We start from the raw sequence: 19,540 nt of genomic DNA, 5'->3' as shown, positions 1-19,540 counted from the left end.
ACACTGACGTTCCTGGATTTTCTTTACTACAGTTTTCGAACTGGGGGATACCACAATAGGATAGCACTGTTGTTTATAAATAACAGCCACTTGGAAAAATAAATTGCCATAAAATAATTGCTTCCAACGAAATGCCCTTTCAGCAAACAAAGAAGTGTGTTCCCGGCTTTGGCCTTGCTAATATATGTCAGAATATCAGAATATTGTTGCATAGTTCTCGCCACAGTGCGGTCTTAAAAGTTATTGTGCCAATAACGTCTGCAGAGACAAACAACAAACGCACACACTACGTCATGAGCCATACTGAACCGTTGATAACTCTACCTTTTTTTTAAATTTCTGCTAGCTTCGAAGTGTTTCCCAATCACAATGCGGTTGAGGCAGTTCTTTGTTTTTGTGGGACTCCAGCAGAAGAATTATGGCAAGAAGCTCTCAACCGGTAATTTCTGTAATACAATCCTAAGGGGCAAATTATCGAGCCCACTTCAAATTATTTGAAAAAAAAGGAGGCTCGCATCTACGTGCCAGTATTCCGCCTTCATTTTTTATTTGAACCTCCAATGACAACGCAATTAGACACAACCGGAGCCACCATTAAAGTTGCAAGCAAAATACTTATTGCTTCTTCATCTGATAGTGCAGAACATCGAATTCCTCTGAAAAACGTCCTGTTTATTTTACTTGACGTAGCTGCGAAGACGCTTCTCGAATACTTTGAACTCTTATTTCTTGAAGCTTTGACTCGTCTGCACCAGGATTACGGTGTACGTAACCACTGACGCAGCCATCTGCGAAAGAAAAAGAAGCAAACAAGCAAATTTAGTGTTCTTATGATGCTATTAAGTTGCTTTGATAATCTGAAACTTCCAAATAAGCCGCATTATTTACATTTTTTTTTTCAGTGTTGCAGTTTGTTTTTGATGAGTGGCAATGAAGTTATGGTTAACCCGTATCCGTGTGCAAGATTCACCAGAGCTGCGATGACAACGGTTCTTTGTATACTTACGTCCTATTCATAAAGCGCGCTGAAATATTTTGGGGGGCCTGTGCCCCCCCCCCCTCCCATGCTAGGGTTTAAACAAGAAAACCGCGCTCAGTCTGCAATTTCTGAGTCAGCATGAATAATGTGATGTGCAGTGAGCTGTACGAATAAAATGTCCCTGCCAATATTCACAAAAAAGCGCTTAAATGAAATTCTTCTCAAGAGCATATTTCACCAGTCTTAATGCCGTACATGTTATTAACGTAGGCGTCCTGCCAGTGGCCAAGAACACTTACGAATTCGATATTTGGCGCATCCGACCCCTGTCGCGTGTAACTGTCATTATAACTCAAAAAGCTCATCTTGATTGTATAAGAAAAACAAGTGTCGTGACACCGGGTTCAATTAAACATGGTCCCGCTCAAAGTTGAGCCCACGATTTATGTTTGATTTTCCTCGTTCTTGGGACGTGCCGTTCCAGGGTAGTCCGGTCTGGCTGCGTGGGTAGCAATATGTACGTCTGAGTGAAAGCCGAAGTAAACGCTCCACTTGGTCACCGTGTGTCCTGCAAACCTGTACTGCGTAGCCAAGGAAGCAGCTTCGCACGTACCCGCTAGAAATGTTTGCACCTTTAAGAGTGCTGGTTTGTCCCATAGCTAACGCCCTTGCCGATAGGAGTATACCTCTCAGCTTCTTCATCATAACCAATCTGACTTTCTCTCGTAAGAGTACGAAAATGATTACTCTACACGACAGAGAGCTCAAACTACACCAGCGATGAGACAAGCCGTAGTGAAAAACGAATATTTATCACCACCAGCTGTACACCGAAAATCTGACACGAGAGTTTCACAGGGCGATGTTCTCAAGTTTACAGCATGTACATTTTATGTCATCTGTCGCATGTATTTTCGTGCTCAATTGGCCACAAGAAGTCGGCCAAAATAATACTTTATCAACGCCGTCAATGCATGAGCCGGTCTTACTTCTTAAGAAATAAGGTTTAGGCCATGGAGACAGCTAGGCATCTTTTATGCACCCATAGTGTTAAGTCGTTTCATGCGTAGGCCATAGAATTTGTATTTCATTGCTTTTTTGCAAGACTCTCATCGACGTCACCCTCGCCATTTCTACAGTCAATTTGCGATTTCACGTCTCTGCACTGGCAACCGCCAGATCCCTACTAGATCCTTTAGGAATGAAATCAAAGCATTCTTCATTTGCGTCGCGTTAAATACATACATTGGCACCTATGCAGAAGGTTGTCGCAAAGGCATGGATGAAAGAGAAGCTCCTGTTAGTAATTAAGAGGTTATAAATAAGCGCAAATAGCTGCTACAACACAGCACAACGTAATTAGCTGCAACAACGTGAAGACAGCAAACATAAACTCATAGCATGCAACATAAGAATATAAACGCAGTGAAAACTGTCATAACAGTGAAAAATGAAAAATACCTCGCAAATTGTAACAGAAAAATTAATACAGGGCGTTTAGGAGTAAGGAATAAATTTTGAAAAAATCTCTTTCATGAACACCCTCAAAACAGTATAATCGCTTAATACCTAATTTTATGTAGAAAAGGGACAATTGATGTCCCCCTGACTGCAGCACAGTCGTTGGGGTGCGAACCTCTCCTCTTGTCCTTTGCGTTTTTTGACTGGTTTTTCCTTTAACTATGTACCAACTGGCCGAGACTTCAAACCTTCTGCAGCACAGAGGGACGAACGAAATTGTACAGGTTTCACAGACAGGAAGTTTCGTAGGTCAAAAAAATTCTCTTTCACAGGGGTTCGTACTTGGGTCCAACGCCTTTCCCGGAAGGTTGCTCTACCATCTGAGCTAACCAGGAGGGTAGCAGATAACAAACTGGGTTGACTGAGTTGTCGATCAATTCGGCCTTGCGCTACCATCTGAAAAACCTTCGTGGATTTTCTTCGTAGCTTCGTGTTACATTTGGGTAGATGGCACTTTCCCCTTCCATGAACATTCATCCAAATTGAGGGTCTCCGCTGAACTGATTTACTTTAATGGCGTGTCATTAAGAAAAACTCGACAGACACGAATGGACACGAATTAGTGCGTACAAATTGTAGCACGATCAATTTTATTCGAGGCGTATCAAGTCGAGCTAGAGTTTGACAAATGTGAGAAAAGTTCAACCGTGCATACTCCAAGAAATGCCGCTGCAAGAGGCGTAAATTTTCAAATGGAAGAATACGAGTACTAAAAACTATGCTTACCGATACAAGCAGCGACATCTTGAGTTGGAAGAAGTCCGCCCCTTTGAGACTCAAATCTTCCGGGTCAATTGAGTCGTGAAGTTGTTCGACCTGAAACAAAACATCAGGAAGACGCCACTTTTCAAAAGCTGCCGAAGAAGACTTCGTGAAAAGAAATAGAAAATACAGATGCTCGTTCGGAAATTGCATTTACTACTTTGGGCTGAGTTAGCTTGAGTTACTAGTAATGTATGTTTTACTACGTTGGTACATGCCACAATCTATGTACATTACCATTTGTTGGGCGTGTTCGTAAACTGAAAGCATATTTAGCGCCAGCAAACAAGGACGGAAGGGAGACGACACCACAATGCGCATTGTGGTGTCGTCTCCCTTCCGTCCTTGTTTGCTGGCGCTAAATATGCTTTCTATGTACATTAGCGGCAAAGGCTGGTGCGGTAAAAGCTGTGTTGTGACAGACACACCAATGCCACATCCCCATAGTGCACAAACGTGGCAGAAGGCAATGGCACTGCAACATCCACATAACATAATTTTGTTGCAGCGCAAGAGGGCGAAGACGTAGACTATATACACAGAACGAGCCGAGCGCTGCGCTGAGTACCCCGTCTATGTGTCTTCGCCCTTTGACGCTACAACATAATTATGTTACCGTACAAACTCGCCCAACTTTCGACCCTGTTGCAACATCCACATAGCACGCTCCTTGAAATACAGAACATGCACAAGAACATCGGAACGCATAGAAAAGTGTACAAAGAAACAAAAGCAGCACATTCAACCGCACGAGTCGAAGAAATGTACATGTGTAGTCTCACCTTTTACCGAGCGAAGGGGATAAGTGAAGAGTGATACCTGTAACTTTCGCAGCGATTTGCAGGAACACCAGCTGCTGAGTTCTTGATACATTCTCACATTTCATGAGCGCGGTAAATGACACAACTAAGAATGGCGTTGCCGCTAAAAGGCACCCACTTCCCGCGGCAATGAGCGCAAGCGCTGGCGCAAGCTAGATGAATAAATTGGGCAAAAGGTTGCGTTCAGACTGAGCTTTGCGTCGTAGCTGATTTGAATTTATCTGTTCAAGTGCATACAAAAGGCAGAAACGCGCTCATTAGACGACCGCCAAACCGAGACGAATCGGGGTAGTGTATTTAAGAGACAAATAATAATTAGAGCGGCTGTAATAAAATCAATTTTCATTTAGAGCCTGAAGTTTTGCCAAATATCGGCGAAAAAGGGCAACTTGCAGAAAAAAAATAAATCACTAAACTAACAAATCAATAGCTGAGTACTTAAAACGGATATTGCAGTTTTTTAAATTGTATATGTTAAATTATTCGAAGCAGGCAAATCGGATAAGTCACTTTTAAGCGCCCGTGAAATTGTTACACTTCACGGGGGGTAACATGCACAATTCCAACTTTCGATTCAGCGGTATAACATAAAATGATGAGTAATGCTTGAATTTTACTCAATTTAGATTTCCTAACTGGTACAGTTCTTGCATTTGTGTTATGTAATATTTTTATTGCCTAGCCATGGAGCCGTAATCATAATAGTTCAGCTCTCTTCAAAATTTGTTTCGTTGGTGCATTAAAAACAAACCGATGGCCTGAAGAAAGGCCATCGGTGCCACAGTTTGCATACTTTACCTTTTTTTTTCAAACACATCAAACATCAATATATTCCATGCAGTTGATGAGCAGCGAAGCTGGTTCTCTATTCCGTAAATTCGCATACGAACGGCTGAGCGGCCGCGCAAGGTGAGATCATTAGGAAGGCGCCAGTGCAACGACCAGCTGCGATCATGTACTAATATAGAATGAAACTTGGACCGCGGCCATCTACATTTGCTGCCTCGCTATGTCTGATCTCACTATGACAGTTTTAGTATACAGCCGTTCACGTTGTTATAGCAGTTTCCAGGCTAAACACGCTTTACTAAGCTGCAGAGTATCATCAAGTCCATACTTTGGCTGAGTAGACTAACCATGGCAAGTGCTACCTTGGGTGACTTGTTGCACGGAATTGGCAGTTTCGTCTCTGCACACAAAGGCACAACCCAAAAACGTAGCGTGGCACACACTATATATACAAGAAAAGATAAGGCAACCAATGCGAAGATACGAGACGCTGGAAAATTTTAACTAACCCTATACTCACTTCATTTCTGCAGTAGTCGTCATCTATACGTCGAAGGCTTTTGCAGAAATCCTTCACTTCCTTAGCCTGAAAGTATAAGTGAAAATTTCATAAGGTCACTGTTTTAGCACCGACTCGTTCACTCGTACTCAGTAATAGGATGGATTTCCTTTCTTTTGTTTGTTAGTTCTCTTAAGTAATTTCATAACTGCCTTACGAGCTGGCTTTGGAATGTTCACTTCAACAATTTACTCGCAAGTTACGTAAACCTTCGCAGCGGTTCAAATTTGGCATGCCTGCCAACCCGTCAAATGTGGATTCGTAAAAAATTCTGGGGACACGACACTGACTGAAACAAAGGGAGAGTGGGCAAGTACGCCGTACAAAATTGCTGTTGATTTACCATTGATATATTGTTGGGCAATTGTTGAAAGGACTGAGTCCAACGAAATTTCAAAAATAACTCAGTTCGCTCAACACTTGCACTACAATATTACTGTTGAGTGTTCTCAATAAATAATTTATTGGGTAATTTGCGTTGATTTTTGTAGTTGTTTTTTGTTGTGCAGCAGTTGATTGCAGCATATAATAATTAGGACTCGCAATGAAGACATTCCAGATATTTAATGCGAAGCGTTCCAGCCTCATTCTTGTCACTTTGTGCCAGATAGCTTCTTCTTTTGTCTCGCTTTCATAAAAAGAAATACCAATTGCTAGTAGGTACAGCGGGGCGTGGCACTTACGGAGACGACGGACGTTTGTGCGCATGCGCCAGTAAGAGCGGGTGCGAGAGAGGAAATGTGGGGACTTTTCCTCCTTGAATACACGACTCTGCCTAGGTACTATGGAGGAGTTTCTTGGCGCGCGTTGTATGCGCTTGTCCCTAGGCGTGCCGAGAGAAGTCGCGGAGCGTGGTAGTGCTCAAATTTGCATCGCAAGTTGGCGGCTCGACGCAATTATATTTATTCAATCATGTTTTTACTTATGAAAACAACGTGTCATTATTTCGCATTATTGGCGGCGCCTCCAGGACACCAAAGCGGCAACGGGGACATCAAAGCTAGAAGCCGGACTGGCCCTGCTTCCAGCTTTGATCCCCCCGCTACCGCTTGGGTGCCCCGGAGATCCTGCGCCGAGTGCTTTAATATAAACTCAGATGCTCTCCTGAGGCCTCCGTTTGCCGGTTACATGTACCCTCCTGGAGCAGTGCTTGTAAACAATCCGAACTATGGTCGCTACGAAAAAAGCGACCCGCGACTTATACAACACCATTCAGAACATTGCCCCTTCAGACACAGCGATCACCATGCGGCGTCCGCGCCCACTGCCTCACTGCGCGGGCAGCCAGCGGCAGAGCCTAAACAAACTCGACCGCACTCCGCAATGCCGGCCTGTCTAGGGGAGAAACGAATACAACGCGCGCTAAGAAGCCTCCTCCGTAGTGCCTAGGCTGACTCATATATTAGAGGAGCAAAAGCCCCCAGATTTTCTCTCTCGCGCCCGCTATTACTCGCACCTGCGTAGAAACGTCGAGCGCCGTAAAAAGCGCCACGCCACACTGTACCTACTAGCAATTGTAAAAACGCAGCCCGGTGCTCTAACCAATAGGCCACGAGCGCGCACATATTCCTGTCGTTCGAAAGCCAGTACGCTCTGAAATGCTTGCAGCGTGCGCCGCGAGCCGCTTCCTCGTGCTGTTGCTACAGCTGGCGCTTTGAAGCGCCCAACTCCGGGACTGCCCACTTTCGTAGCCGTTCTCGCTATGTATAAACTGCGATGCTACACCAGCTTCGTGATCGCCCAAGTTCATAATGATTTAACATTTCTTCGCCGGCGTGCAAATGCCATTGTCGTTTTAACATACACTAGATGACATAGCCAAGGGTACCATCCAAAATGAGCACGTTTCGGGGAGCGCACTAGTGCGAAATTGACTTGCAAACACGGTGACTATGTGCATGTGGAATTTCTGAAAAGTAGACAGGGTGGCAGCACGGCCGGTGGCGGTAAGACAGGCGCCGACAACGGACGACGGTACCTTTGAGCATCGGACGCCCTGTGGGAACCGTAGGATGCAAGCGCGCGCAGGCTGCAAGCATACACGTGACAGGTCTTCGAATTGCCTGGTACTGTCAGGTGCAGTCAGGTACACGTAACATATTTAAATAAGACATGACTGCCATTGGGACACATCAGAAAATTTTATCATACGTAGTGGCTAATTTTGTTATAGGAGTGCTGCGAGCACCAGCAATCTAATGTATAAGCTCATTGGAGACTCATTAGGAAGACATGAGAATGTCGCAAGAAAACAGCCCTGGAGCGCACTTAAGGAGGACATTTCATGTTCACAAGAATAAATTCATCAAGAATACAACAGAAAGACGGTGGCCAATATGTTTTAGAATTACATTAGGAATACATTAGAAAATTCCGTAGAAACTTATCACAAAGTCTAATGGCTGTGATGTCAAAACTCTTGAGACTTTCATGTGAAACTCATTTTCTTAACGGCAGCCGCCGACGGGTCGCCTTATCGCCTATCACCTCCAAGACTACCGCAGTAAGCATCTTTAGCTTGGCGTGTTGCCGTCGAAGGCGTACTGCACACTTTTAATGGACGATAACCGAAACACCCCGCCATTCTCTGCTGCCTCTTTTAGCTGGACCGATCCGAATGTGCGTTGCTTACAGAAGCGAAAGAAGCGCGCAAATGAACAGGGGTGTGGTGAAGACGTCGGCAAAGAACACAGCCGCCGACGAGTTCACCTTATCGCCTATCGCCGCCAAAACTACCACAGTAAGCATCTTTATCTAATGTGGCATGTTGCTGTTGAAGGCGTACCGTACGCTTTTTATAGGCGATAACCGAAACACGCCACCGTTCTCTGCTGCCTCTTTGAGCCGGACCGATCCGAATGTGCGTTGCTTGCAGAAGCGAAAGCAGCGCCAATCTCCGCATGGTCGCCTAAAGGTAAGCGCCGCACTCGAACACCATTTACGCGACGAGGAATGATGCGTGCATGAAGCTATAGCTCACTGCGCAGACGCTACCGCGCAAAATACGCAAAGGCGTCTATGGGAAGCTCTGCACACAAATCGCGCTGGATGATTGTAGCCACGCGGGAGCGCATACTAAGCTTCAAAGAAGCGGTACAGGTTCTCACTCGTACAGGCACGCTCACGCTCGCATCGCTCTCGGCGTATCTTTAGGTCTGGCGCTGGACTTCTACCCAAAAATGTTATATGTGCTTGGTATTGGCTGTGCACTGTCGCGTGGTCTTTGGTTCTGCGAGAGAGGAAGATTTTTCCCCGCTGTGAAAGAAACATCACTGCGAGTATCTTAGGTAACATTTACTGTAGCAACACATTTCTCACTTTTCTCGACGGCACTGTAGAGAGTCGCAAATTTTTACTTGCCAGTATAGTGTGTACTACTATTTCGTGCGTAGTTACGTGCAGTGTGGGGCAGATTCTTAGTCCGCGTAATCTCATTTTTTGTCCGCATTCCTTTGTCATGGATTGCTCAAGCAGCAAATGCCCGGGTGCTAAAGTGTTCTACGTCAAGAGCAGCTTGGCGTCGTGCAAGAGACGCGTTGATATGCGGCTGATTCACTAGGAACGTTGCATCTCTGTTGCCACTCTCCATAAAGTGGGGTTTTTAACTATTTTTTGCTGCTATGTGGTGTAATAGCTGCCGCATGGACGCACTGAAGGCTTAGTCGTAAGGGATGGGCTACCCCTTGAGGGGAGGTATTTCTTTTTTCTTGTGAGAATGTTTATCAGCCTAACCAACTGATACATGCGTATTTGAAACAGCAGTGCGAACAAAGGAGGACGACGAAATAGGTAGGAGCACACATGATCGAAGGCTCAACTAAAAGTTTATTTTTGAAGACATCAGTATTAAACACACTGGTCAACTTGAAAAAGACAACAAGGTACGCATGCGTGGTAGAAACAGCCATGTGTGACAAGAAAAATGTGGAAAGGTCATGTCATGTAGAATAAACATCCGTCAAAAACCTTTCGAAAAAGCGAAAGATTTGTCCGGCAAATGACACTACCCAACGACAAATACTCTTTTAAGAACTGCAACTCTTTCCCAATAAGGGCAACAGATAACTTGGTTATGCATTTGTTTCATTTGTTATCAATAAATATTGCTTCCGTACCTGCTCTGGTGTAGCGGTATGGGGCAGAAAGAACGATTGTTTCATCAAAAAGACGACAATACAAGAGGAATTAGGGAAGTATTACATCTTGATCATGAAGAAAAATTCAAAATCAAGATTTTTGTGACCCTTAGTGGGAAAGAGTTGTTGCAGTATTTATCGCTAAGTATTATCGTTTACAGGACAAATCTTTCAGTTTCATGTGTTTTGGTTTGTTTTTGACGCACATGTTTATTTTGCAGGACGTCTTTCGTTCCTTTTTGGTTGTGCCGGGCTGTTTCTGTTGCGCATCCATTGCTTTTTCTTTGTGAAGTAGGCCAGTGTGTTTAAAATCATTGCCTTCACGAATAAACTTCCAGCTGAGTCAGCGTTCATGTGTGTTCCTACCTCAGTTCATCCTTTTCGTCTATGTTTTGGTGGTTTGTCAAATATGTATGCACACCAAATTACCAATGATTCCATAGAATTGATGCATGAAGTTATTTGTGCTGATTATTTTTGGAACAACTCTATAGGGTCTCATCTTCTCTTTTTTTTTAACACTGATGTACATTTTTCTGGTTCAACTTCAAGGTATTTGAATGCACCATGTAACCGCGCAAGCAACAAAGCACAAAGAAGGAAACACACAGGACAAAGAAGGAAGCACACAGGACCTCTTTGTTCTTTGTTGTTTGCGCGGTTACATGATGCATTCCAATATCGACTACCAACTAGCCCGCCTATACCTGTTAAGTATCAACTTCAAGGAGTCCCCTGAGGAAGCCAATAAGAGTTATGGTAACTTTATTTGTGTGTAAGATTTATAAATTTCATCCATTCAAGGCAGGACACGTTACATGCCAGTTTGTAGGTTTCAAGCATCCGTAGTTTTTAAGCATACTAAGCTCTACTTTTCGGTTCTCATGACACTGCCTTGTACTGTGCGGCATGCTCCACGCACATGAACCTTTTTTATGCTGTAAGTGCATGGGTGTTCTTTTTGTATATGTTGGAGCGAAAATTGCGAGGTTAAATATGCATGTATAACACTTTCCTTGTAATTTTTTTCAACATGGGTGCTGTAGCTCCATCCGTGTTTCAGTTGCTGCTATGTCCCAATTTTTCTGCAACTTTCATGCATAGTATGCAGCAAAATGCTGGTGCTATGTTAATAACATTTTACCTGCACAATTGAGGTAACTAGTGTTTCGCATATGCATTTAATTGCGTTTTTCATTGTCTCACCAATCTGGCTGTCCATTCATTGGAACCTTTTCTCATTCTTTATAATGACTATTTCTGGGCTACTTAAACCTTCAAGTGCAGGTGACCATTTATTTTGCTGTTTGGAATTGTGTTAGCTCTAATTATTTTTTGTCTTATCGTTCAAGGTATTAGCCTTGCCTTATATCTTTATTGACAGAGGTACACTTAGCTGCTGGGTATAGTGAAAAAGGCCCCAAAAAGTGCTTTCATTAGCTTCGTGCAAGTCCACAAGAATTAACTGAAAATGACCTCACTAAATTGAGGAAATACCACCAGCAAACTCTTCTGTACCCCAAATTAACGTAAACAAATGGTGCGCAGTTAGTACTAGAATTGTGCTAGGGAGATAAGCTGCATTCAGTACACAAAAGCTTTACAAGTTTATTTCTGAAGAAAGCAAACCTGGCTCGTCAAAAACACGATTCAGGTGTTCATCACAATGCCTGACAACTTTCTAAGTGTTACCTCGTCAATTAATAGTTAAGTTGAGTGACGTTATTTTATAAAATAATTGGGCAACATGAAAATATATACATCTCGAGGACAAAAAGCTCAAACAGGCAAGTCTGCTTTGGTACTTCATTATATATTAATTGTGGTGAAAGACATGTGCTAAAGCTTGTATATATTTACGCGAAATCATTTGTTTCCACTCTACATGTTATTTTGCCTTCTCACAGGCAGCCGTAACTCTTCCTGTGATGTGTTGGTGTGCAAAATATTTTTTTGTAACGTATTCTGGTGCCTTTTGTGTATTTACACGTGCAAGGCAGCTTCAGGAGTTCATGTGTTCGAAGTTATTTGTTACAAGTGTATGCTTGAGCCCTGCCTTTTGAGTCACTTTGCCTTCTAGTCATAAACTTGTCACAAGTGAAGAATACAATTATTGTTCTGATTGAATTACTAATGCATTACTAATGCATTACTAATTCATTACTAATGCAATCGTTTCGCCGTGCTCGAGCTTACCGCGTTCACCAGGGACTGGCTCGCCAAGGTCAGCGTCACAAATTCATACCACGTCCAAGTGCCGAAAAGCAAGACGCTGTAGTGCTGCTCCATCAGCGCTCCCTCTCTGCAAATCTCGTAGACTCCGGTGCACGGTATGAGCAAGGCGCAGGAGGAGGACACGATCAGGGCCACCTGCCAGACTTCGTTGACCTCGTTTTTAAGCTGACCTATCCGGAACACGTTCAGCCTCACGGTCTCTACGCACCTGGACATTTAATGAATGAAACAAACGGTCAATTCAATAACAGCGCTGAATGATTATTTTAATTATTGCTTGGTTTACAGATTGCACTCAATAACTTCATCCCTTTGTCATTTTCTGTGCCATCTTCAGACTGACAGTCGATAGCAGCGTTCACTTACTTATTGTCCGAAGTTTGTTTTTGAAATGAGAAACATATCATGCCAGTGCAGGATAGAAAAAAATTCACGCTGCGGCTACGTGTGTGCAACACTATAGTTTAAATGTTAGCTGTAGAGAGGGCTAGGCGTTTTCTGTAGAGGGGGCAAGACGTGCGTTTGTGGAACACACGTCTTGAGAACAGCGCGATACCACTGCGCAAGCGCTCCGTCACGTGACTTTTTTTCATATTTCTCGGGCTCTCTTTTGCAACCCGAAAAAAGGACTACATGACACGCACCGTACAGGAAACTCGATCGGTAGTCTATGAAGGGGCTCTACAAATCTGCGTATCATACTTGGGGTCCTCAGCCAATTAATAAATGTCGGGTAATTGAACTTAATTAGTGAGTAATGGGGAAAACGAAAAATTCCCTGAGTTACCATAGGCTATTGCGAATAGTATGTGCGCGGTTCAGTTCGCTTCCGACGCGCCCTTTAATTTTAAATTCTTGGCTCAAGTTGCGTGGGACACCCGGTATAGCCTTGAATATTGATCCACAATGTAACGCCAGCAAGCGCACCTTTGTTGTACGTAATGAAACATCAGCGGACACATAAAACCTGCATGTATAATGTCGGCTCACAGTTACCTCTAAAGCTGGCAGCTCTATGATGAGATAGCGCATGACACAGGACGGCTTATTCAATTTTCCAGTATGTGTTATCGTCAATTGTGGCCTACACTTGGGCGATTCGGTATGCGTCACTGGGCATGTGCTCCTTCACGATTAATCTTCCAAAATTGTTTGTGCGACTGTGGCGCATGGAGTGTAGAAGTCTTAAACCTATAATAATATGTGTAGCACTTCTCTGTGCAGACACTTCCCCTCAACATTATTGCCTTGACAGCCATCACGCACTGCCGTCCATCATCCTCCTGAGACAGACGGCGAACATATGAAGCCTACGAGGCCGCCGCGCATGTAACGAGTTACTGCTGCTACCCGCTAACTCAAACGTGCTTCGCGTCATATAGTTTCCAGCATCGCGTTGGGTCTTCATAGCTGTCGACCGCTTCTTCCCACCGCTCCTGCAATGCTACCAATGTCGTGCAGGCATGAGACAGCAAAGACGTAAAATAAAACTATTCCTGTCAAAAATCACCTACCTGGAGATGTCGTCGTATAGCAACGGCTGAGCTCCTTTCAAGCTGAAGCAAACTTTCAGCGCACGTAGCTGGCTCCTCATGTATTCTGCCAGCACTTCGCACGAAGTCTTCAAGGTGACGATGCAGACACTGTCATAGACGAAGTAAAGGATGGCAGTTGCCAGGAGCCTCAACCAGATGTAAGTCACCGTAAGGGCGCTTTTCCCAGAGTAACTGGACAGCTTGTACGGAGGCTGCTTGGGAAGAGTCATGATGGATGCCGTGCATACAACGATACACAGGCAGGCTCGCAAGATATCCGACCAAAAGAAACGCTTAGCAGCAATGCGGTACCACGAGGCCATTCCGATGTGTTTTTCGAAGGCCAATGCTCGGGAGTAGAAGGAGGCCATCTTTGAAGCACCTAGGGACATGCAGAGGTAGTTGACGACCATCCTGAAAGTCATGATGGCGTGTTTTCAGTTTCTGTACTCAATCTCGCGGCTTGTCAACAAGTTGGTAAGAGGAAGGTAACGTTGCAACAAAGAAAGGTCCCTCCCGTTTCCGCTATCTTTCGAACAGTCACCAAACTCACAAAAAGTAAGTGGTACTAATCGCTGAAGTATTAACGACTCAAAAATTTTGAGAACTATAAGGCATAAATAATAGATTTTATTTAACATATAGTCTAATAGACAAAACAATCAAAACACTATACTACATAACAGTATATATAATCTTAATATATAAAGATGTTTGTAATGATATCCAAAATAGCATGTCGTTCTTATTTCCGTACGTTTGCCGAGTTGGCTATCTCCAGTAGAATACCAGGTGATCGTTTCTAAGTTTTGGGAATTTTTTAAAAGTCGCCTGTTGTAGATAAGATAATTCTACTCGCTGAGTTGTAATATTGAGAAAAGTGTAGACTACGTACACAAGTAATCGAAACACATACAACACAACTAATCAACAAATATTCCGTAAATACCTTCCTAATGTATTTGCATCAAATATTGGAATTTACGGATTTTAGCTGGTGAGTTTGCAAGCCGTATCCACTTGGAATGAATTTATTGAATGACACCAGTTGGGAAATATGTGCCATTAAACTCGCTGTAAAAATGGGCTGTTTTTTTCACTAACATATTTAACAAAACGCTTTTTATGCATTGCACCACAGAAGTTACTTCCACGCTAATGTGTTTCATCCTACAGATTAGGAAGTAATGTCTCGAGTCTAATAACATCTTGTAGATTTGTTTCGTTCGGATACGGCTTGCAAACTGACTGGCTAAAATTCTTAAGTTGCAATGTGTGCCGTACTGTAATTACGGAAGATGTCAAGTAGCGATCATTTGTATGCGAGTTGAACATGTTTTCGATTTCTCGTGCTAGCAACCCGCCTCTTCCAATAATCCAGCTCAAAGACAAGAATCATGCTATCTGCCACGGGTGATCTTTAAAAATCCTGAAAAACCGAAAAATGATGACCTCGTATGCTGACTGCTGCCGTCCGGACAGGTTAACTATGAAAATAGAAGCGTTTCAATCAATACCAAGTTATGGGCATATGGCAGGACTGTTCTACTCATTTTAGTTTCTTCGCAGCAATTAAATATCAGAAGGTCCGTACACTCCTTGTGAACTGCAGAAGGATGGAGCTTTGAGCTGAGTGCATTGTTTAGTACCTTTATTATTCTAGCTGATTCAGTGCACTTTAATGGCAGTTAAAGGAGTCAAAATACATTTGTAACTTTCCAATCTCACTACAAATTGCCAAATCTTTCACTCACTTAAGCAATGCAGTTGCAAATACAAAGCGGTATAGTCGACTGAACAAAATTTATAGACGTACTGTGCTTGCACCAATCGTCTTTTAATGTAGTGAATGCAATAAAGAACAATTTTTTTTCTCACATGTGTTCTATCACAGAGTGAAAAGAGTACCTATGCAGCTGCAATTTTCCAGGAACACCCTTTTAACTTCACTACATTTGACGCGCAAGCGTAACTGTTCAGCTCTTGAAATCGGCGGTATCTGTCTGACGTCGCGAAGCAAGCAAACAAGGAAGGCGCCTGGAGGTGAATAAGATCGCGAGCCGGAGCAAGTACCAAAGAAGCGCGAGCGCACTGCAAAGTAGTGCCACCTAGAGGAAAGTGTAGGCAATGCTGAGTGAAGGCGGGAAGTGCCAACGAGGGAAAGCGTCGCGGAGGAAGAAGGTAGGCAGAGGCGCGCCGGCTTGCGCATTTAACAGGTACAGAGGGGCGTGGCACCTGTAGCGACGACGGACGTTCGCGCGCATGCGCGAGTAACAGCGGGTGCGAGAGAGGAAATGTGGGGACTTTTACTCTGTCTAGGCACTAGGGAGCAGGTCTCTTAGCGCCTCTTGTATGCGCTTGTCCCTAGGCGTGTCGGCAGAAGTCGCGGGGCGCGGTAGTGCTGAACTAAGCATCGCTGGTTGGTGGCTGGACGTAATTATATTTATTAAATCGTAGTTTTTACTGATGAAAACAACGTGTCATTATTGCGCATTATTGGCGGCACCTCCAGGACACCAAAGCGGCAACGGAGACATCAAAGCTAGAACCCGGACGGGTCGGTGGGTTGGGGCTCGCAGAGGCATGCGCATGCCAGGGGAGTATAAGATCCTCTGTCGGCTGTCGCGGACAACCAATTTTCTGTGCGAACACCCCCTGGCACGCTTCGGTCTCCGCGGCCCCAACCTATGGGCCGCACTGATTCCAGCTTTCATACCCCCACTACCGCTTGGAGGACACGGAGATCCTGCGCCGCCTGCTTTAATATAACCTCAGGTGCTCTCCTGAGATCTCCGTCTGCCGGTTACATGTGCCCTCCTGGAGCAGTGCTTGCAAAAAAATGCAATCTATCGTCGCGACTAAAAAAGCAACCCGCGACTTATACAACACCAGTCAGAACCTTGCCCCTTCAGACACAGCGATCACCAAACGGGGCGTCCGTGCCCACTGCCACACCGCACGGGCAGGCAACGGTGGAGCGTAAACAAACTGGACCGTACTCCGCAATGCCGTCATGCCTAGGGGACAAACTTCCTCAGTTGTGCCTAGGCAGACTCACATATTCAAGGAGCAAAGGCCGCCGGATTTTTCTCTCTCGCACCCGCCCTTACACGCGCCTGCACAGAAACGTCCAACGCCGTAAAAAGTGCCACGCCCAGCTGTACCTACTAACAATTGTAAAAACGCCGCCGGCGTTGCCTGCTCTGGCAGTTGCTACAGGTATGGTTTGCGATGCAGAGGTACTGGGATAACATCGTCCTCGCTCGCCGTACGCTGTATGTGCGGGTGAAAGCGTGCGACGGCGAGCCGACGATGGCGGCTCAATCTCGCCTGCGCAAGGACAAAAGCGTGCTGTATTCCGTAGCGCGCATGACACCGGGGGAGGGGAGGGAGGCGGGGCGTTGTACTTCGGCTTCACGCGGTCGCACGCGCTTTGTCTTGAAAGCGATATGCTCTAGGGGCACAGTCTAGGGGGGCCGACGGCTCCTAGCTTTGCACGCGCAGTGTTCTAAGCCCTCAGTTTGCGTTGAAGCGTCACTTCGCTCACTGCTGCTGCCGCGATTCCTCCCGTCTGCGTTTTAACAGCGAGTGCACGTGGTCATCGAATGTGATGTGGTCGTGTTTGCCTGTGCGCGCTGACACCGTTCTAGTTAATTTAGTTAGTAAACGAATGTTTACAAAGGGGCGCTCTACTCCGGCGGTTGCGGCGTATGGTGCGCCCGCGCGAGCCCTGTCTTGAATGGGACCTGCGATGCGGACAGCGTAGGCGTTTAGGTGCACCGAGGGCCGATAGCGACGAGTGCGCTGTAGCATCCATACGCTTGCGCGTCACCTGCATTCACAAAGTTAAACGTCACTGTAAACGATTTGTGGTATGTATGGCAAATGTCATAGTATTGCGCATGACATTGAATGTATGAAATTACTTGCCGTAATTGCGGATGTGAAACTATAGAGCACATTGTGTTTCATGGCTCACCCTTCGAATTTTAACCATGCCCTTTGCATACAAGCCTCAGCCGCATATACATGAACGGGCATTCTAAGTTGCAAAGACCCTGGGACCTTGGACGAAGAGCCATGCTCTGTACACAAGGTGACTAAAGTTCTAATGCGTTTCTTGGAGGTAACTGTACTCATAGGAATGCTTGCGATTATACGGGAGTGAATATTGTAGAAACAGCATACTGTTTCCTGTCTGCAGCGCGAAGAACACTTTTTTCAAAAGCCAAGTACGCCTCAGCGAATAGTTCCGATGTATTCAAATGGCGCGCCTCTATCAACCTGCAATAATGGGTCGCTCAGCTTCCAAAGAAGAATGCTATGACATCTGAATTGCTAAAAAAATTATGGCTGCGAGAAGCTCACGAAATATTTTGACTACTTGTGCCCACACTTGTGGAGTAGGCTTTGTGTTTTCAAAGTGTTTTTTCATATGTCGCCATTTGTTTTCTTGGAGCTCCAGCAACAACGTGGAATAAACTATTAACACTGACTCATTTACTTTCATTCATTTCTTTTCAGTAATGAAGAAGTTAACCAGACACACGTTTTCAATAAACCGAAACTTGAAAGATGGCGCTCGTATAGTCCCTACTTTCTCCTCAGCTCCGTTCTTTTTCTATTTTTTTTTCTTGTTCCTACGCCATAACGGGTAGTTATTTCTTTTTTTCCATATCGCCCTTTACTCCATCGTTGTTCCATACCTGAACAGCAGAACAATATTCATGAAGACGCGCAGCATGCTGGTGAGAATTTCGCCATGTCCGGTCGCTTGGTTAGCCTTGTCGGCGATCAACTCCACTTCCAGCCAGATCAGGAACGTGATGACAGCGCAGCTGTACAATGTGTACACGCTTTTCCACACGACTCTCGGTGCCACCTGGATCTTCGCGCCGAGCAGGCCGCTGATGAAGAAACAGCCGCACAGGCGACACAGACGCCCGTGGAACCGAAAGCTTCGGGCAATCAGTGACGGCACGCTCTGGTCGCCGTGTCCTCGGAATACCTGGATGTCGTTGCGGGCTACCTCTCCTTTCTTCCGTCTTAAGGACATCTTCAATGTGCCAACCTGTATTCGGAAAAACAGAGTTGGCACCTGGTTCTTTCTCAATTCAAGCATTCAGCGAGATAAGGTGGAAGCTTTGGCGAGTTGGTGATTCAATATCGACATGTTTGCACAGCGCAAAAGACGAGGACTGAAGGATCATTGTGTTCTTCCTTGAGTCCTCGTCTTTTGTGCTGTTTACACATGTCGATATGCAACAACGTTCTTCTAGATGTATTACTTTTTTAATTAGCCAGTTTTTTTCCCATATTTGCTTTGCCATGATACTTTTTCGGTCGATGTGTGCATGTATGGGGGAGGTTTGTTGTGGCGTGGACGATCTGTATGCGCACGGATTTTATTTTCCCTGTATACCTTCCGGCACATATACTGTTGTAGTTTCTCTCATTTCGCTTTTTTTTTACAGCGGAGCTGTTTATGCGGACCCTGTGCCGTGGTTGTCAAGCTTCCCTAAAAAGGGGCCACCTAACCTAGAAGAGAAAAAGAAGACATCAACAGAGAGAAAGGAGTGACCCCTTTCTGCCTGGGAGAATGATATCTCTTGCACGAATTCTATTTGGTTGTCACGCGGTGCATTTTAGGCGATCGAGCCAGATCGGCATCGATTTTATCGGCAATTGATTCCACCCTCCTTCGAAAGAAACAAATGTTGTGCTGGCGGTTTCCGGCCAAGAACAGTGCCCCGCGATTGAAACGCCATACTCGGAGCGCGTGGCTGCCGGCGCTTCTTGCGCTGGCAAGAATTGCTGGCAGCGACGCCAATTCTAAAACCAATCCAACCAATCGTCAAAACTTCCGCAGCGCCCGCATCGCCAGTGGTGAGCCCTCTGGTTAATCTCCCTGTCTTTCCCCTTTCCTCTGTGTCTCTCTCCCCCCTGCGACAAATATGCGGAGCTTCGAATTAGTGGTTTCACACATTGCATCCGAGCTACAACTATGGCAAGACCACGAGTAGCGCGTACTCCTGAGGAAGAAGCTGCCTGTCGCGAGCGGCAGCAGGAGTTCGCTCGTGAAGGAGCTCGTCGTCGTAGTGCCGATACCGAGCTGCGCGCCAGAGATGCCTAATGCCAGAGATGCTGCAAAAAAATCATTCCTAAAGCTTACTCACCACGCTGAACACGCAAAAGCAAGAATG

At 45.1% G+C, this 19,540-nt stretch overlaps 1 protein-coding gene across 1 annotated transcript; it reads right to left on the bottom strand.

Annotated features, from left to right (window-relative positions):
• Nucleotides 1-548: 548 nt before the first annotated feature.
• Nucleotides 549-13,762, bottom strand: LOC142563209 (uncharacterized). The gene is made up of 5 exons (XM_075673760.1): nucleotides 13,317-13,762; nucleotides 11,764-12,010; nucleotides 5,393-5,458; nucleotides 3,227-3,316; nucleotides 549-788 (listed from the first exon to the last, which is right to left on the bottom strand). The coding sequence occupies exons 1-5, from the start codon at nucleotides 13,760-13,762 to the stop codon at nucleotides 723-725; spliced, it is 915 nt and encodes a 304-aa protein (XP_075529875.1). The 3' UTR covers nucleotides 549-722.
• Between the last annotated feature and the right edge of the window lie 5,778 nt (nucleotides 13,763-19,540).

Source organism: Dermacentor variabilis, chromosome 11 (assembly GCF_050947875.1).
Source record: "Dermacentor variabilis isolate Ectoservices chromosome 11, ASM5094787v1, whole genome shotgun sequence".
Lineage (NCBI taxonomy): Eukaryota > Metazoa > Arthropoda > Arachnida > Ixodida > Ixodidae > Dermacentor > Dermacentor variabilis.
The sequence above is the reverse complement of the archived record's forward strand: the minus strand, read 5'-3'. Positions and strand labels throughout refer to the sequence as shown.